The 2,184-nt window shown below is 55.6% G+C and overlaps 1 protein-coding gene across 1 annotated transcript in view; it reads left to right on the top strand.

Moving 5' to 3' along the window:
* Positions 1-301: 301 nt before the first annotated feature.
* CRTAC1 (cartilage acidic protein 1) overlaps positions 302-2,184 on the top strand; it is a 144,704-nt gene continuing 142,821 nt past the window's right edge. Inside the window, exon 1 of the mRNA XM_008065633.2 lies at positions 302-501. Within this exon, the coding sequence (XP_008063824.1) occupies positions 302-501 (200 nt within the window). The remainder of the gene's footprint in view (positions 502-2,184) is intronic.

Raw genomic sequence — 2,184 nt, 5'->3', positions numbered from 1 at the left:
AGTTTCCGTTCTATCCCGGGGAGACAATCGATATGAAGGATAATAAATAAATGACAGTGCATGTCACAGTGATCAGTGCTCTAGAGAGCGTGAGAGCCTAACAGGCCAAGGGGGGTCGGCCATGATGGGACAGTTGCAGCCTGAGAGCGGACGGTCGGGCAGGGCTAGTGGGGAGGCCGCAGCCTGGGATTGCCGAGGCTCCGTGAGTGGGGGATGGAACCTCTGGGCCTCCCGGGATCAGTTTCCCCAGCCCGCCCTGGTGCCCGGTTCTTTCGGTGACGCTTGCCGCCTCTGGTTTCAGATGCTCAGAATGCCGCCGGTCTTGCTGCTAGTGTGGCTGCTGCCCCTGACGGAGGGGTCCCAGCGGGCAGAGCCCATGTTCACGGCCGTCACCAACTCGGTTCTGCCGCCCGACTACGACAGCAACCCCACCCAGCTCAACTACGGAGTGGCCGTCACGGATGTGGACCATGACGGGGACTTCGAGATCGTCGTGGCAGGGTGAGTGCCTCCCACCCTGAGGGTGGTGGAGAAGTGAGTCCGCTTGGCTGTTGATAAGACTGGGGAGTAGCTGGCTTCAAACCCAGTGACTTGTAGCCACACGGGTCTCAGTCTTGGGCCGGTGGTCTTCCGAGCTCCGTGGCAGCGTGGAGGGGCCCAGCCGCGGCTCTGGGTGCTGCGACCGGGCCTTTTGCAGGGAACTGGGATGGACAGAGCTTGGAAGGAGGGTGTTTATGCACAAGATTTCGGGGAGGAGATGAGGACGCTTCACTCTCTCCTCCCCATGTTTAAGCCCCCTGGTCTCAGGTGTCACGTCCTCTCAGTGGGCTCTAGGATGTCACATGACAGTGGCTTGGAGAGGGCTCTAGATCTCTATATGAGAGGAACCCCAGGTTGACAATCATATCGACGGATGAATGAAGCTGCCTTTGCTTAGCACTTTACACACAGCCAAGAAAGCATGAATTGGCCATTCCTGAGGAGGGGAGGTGGGACAGTGAGAGGAATAGCTGGATCTTCTCCAACCACACTGGGTTCCCACTGCCCCTTCTCTCCTGAAAAGCAACGCCAGGTCACAAGAGAAGCGTGAGACTTGCAGTCCCCATGGCCCAAGTCTGTGCCTAGATGTCGAGCTTTCTAGCGTCTGACCTCGAGTCAGCCCTTGACCTCCCAACATTCAGATGTGTCATCTGTGAACACGGGGGTAGCTGGAATGCCTTGTGGCACGAGGTGCCCCCTGGCTGCCTCACGGACGGTGCTTTGTCACTCTGCCAGTCACACCTGGAGTCACCACTGGTGAGGCCCTGACAGGTCCAGGCTCTGTGCATCACCTCACTTCATGTGTATTTTATCCCCGACAACACTGGGAGTTGAGTGTGTGGCCACTTCCACAGAGAAAAGGAAGGTGGGGTCAGAGACAGGAAGCAGCGTGCTTTCTGCCGAGTCAACAGTCAGTAGCGGAGTCAGGACCTGCACCCCGAGGCCACCTGACGCCAGAGCTGCCCAACGACACTGTACAGAGTTTAGTTATCACTTCAGAAATCACTCAATCAATAGAAGCACTCCAGGGGCCTGCCGACCTCGTTCTGGGAGGCCTGAGCTTTTATGGTGAGCACTAAACACAGCAACTGGCGGGTCACGTTATTTGTAGCCGTTGCTTGCCACAGCAGAAAGCCTTCACCTTGGATCCGGAGGAACCTGGTTTTAATTCTAACCACACCTGACCCAATACCTGTGAACCTTATGCAATGTGTTTTACGAAGACCCGCTCTCTTCCTCTATAAAATGGGCCTGTTGAAATCTCCCCGCCCACCTCACAGGCAGTCATGAGGGTCAGCCTAGAAAGGGTACTTTGTCAAGTGCAGTGTTTCTTTCATGGATGCATTTCTTCGACACTGTGAAAAGTAGAGATACTCGATTCTAGACCTTCTAGAAGATCTAGGTTGGTGTGCTCTTCAATAGAACTTTCTGTGATGACGTAAATGTTCTTGTTGGTGCTGTCCAATAGGGCAGCGGTCCCCAACCTTTTTGGCATCAGGGACCGGTCTCGTGGAAGACAGGGATGGGGGGAGGGGGTGGGATGGTGGGGACAGGGGGGATGGGGGATCACCAGGCATTCGATTCTCAAAAGGAACGAGCAATCTAGATCCCTTTCATGTACAGTTCACAGTAGGGTTTGCGCTT

Source organism: Carlito syrichta, unplaced genomic scaffold (genome assembly GCF_000164805.1).
Source record: "Carlito syrichta isolate Samal-C Ts95f unplaced genomic scaffold, Tarsius_syrichta-2.0.1 Scaffold308692, whole genome shotgun sequence".
Taxonomy (NCBI): domain Eukaryota; kingdom Metazoa; phylum Chordata; class Mammalia; order Primates; family Tarsiidae; genus Carlito; species Carlito syrichta.
This window is presented reverse-complemented; position numbering and strand designations above follow the sequence as displayed.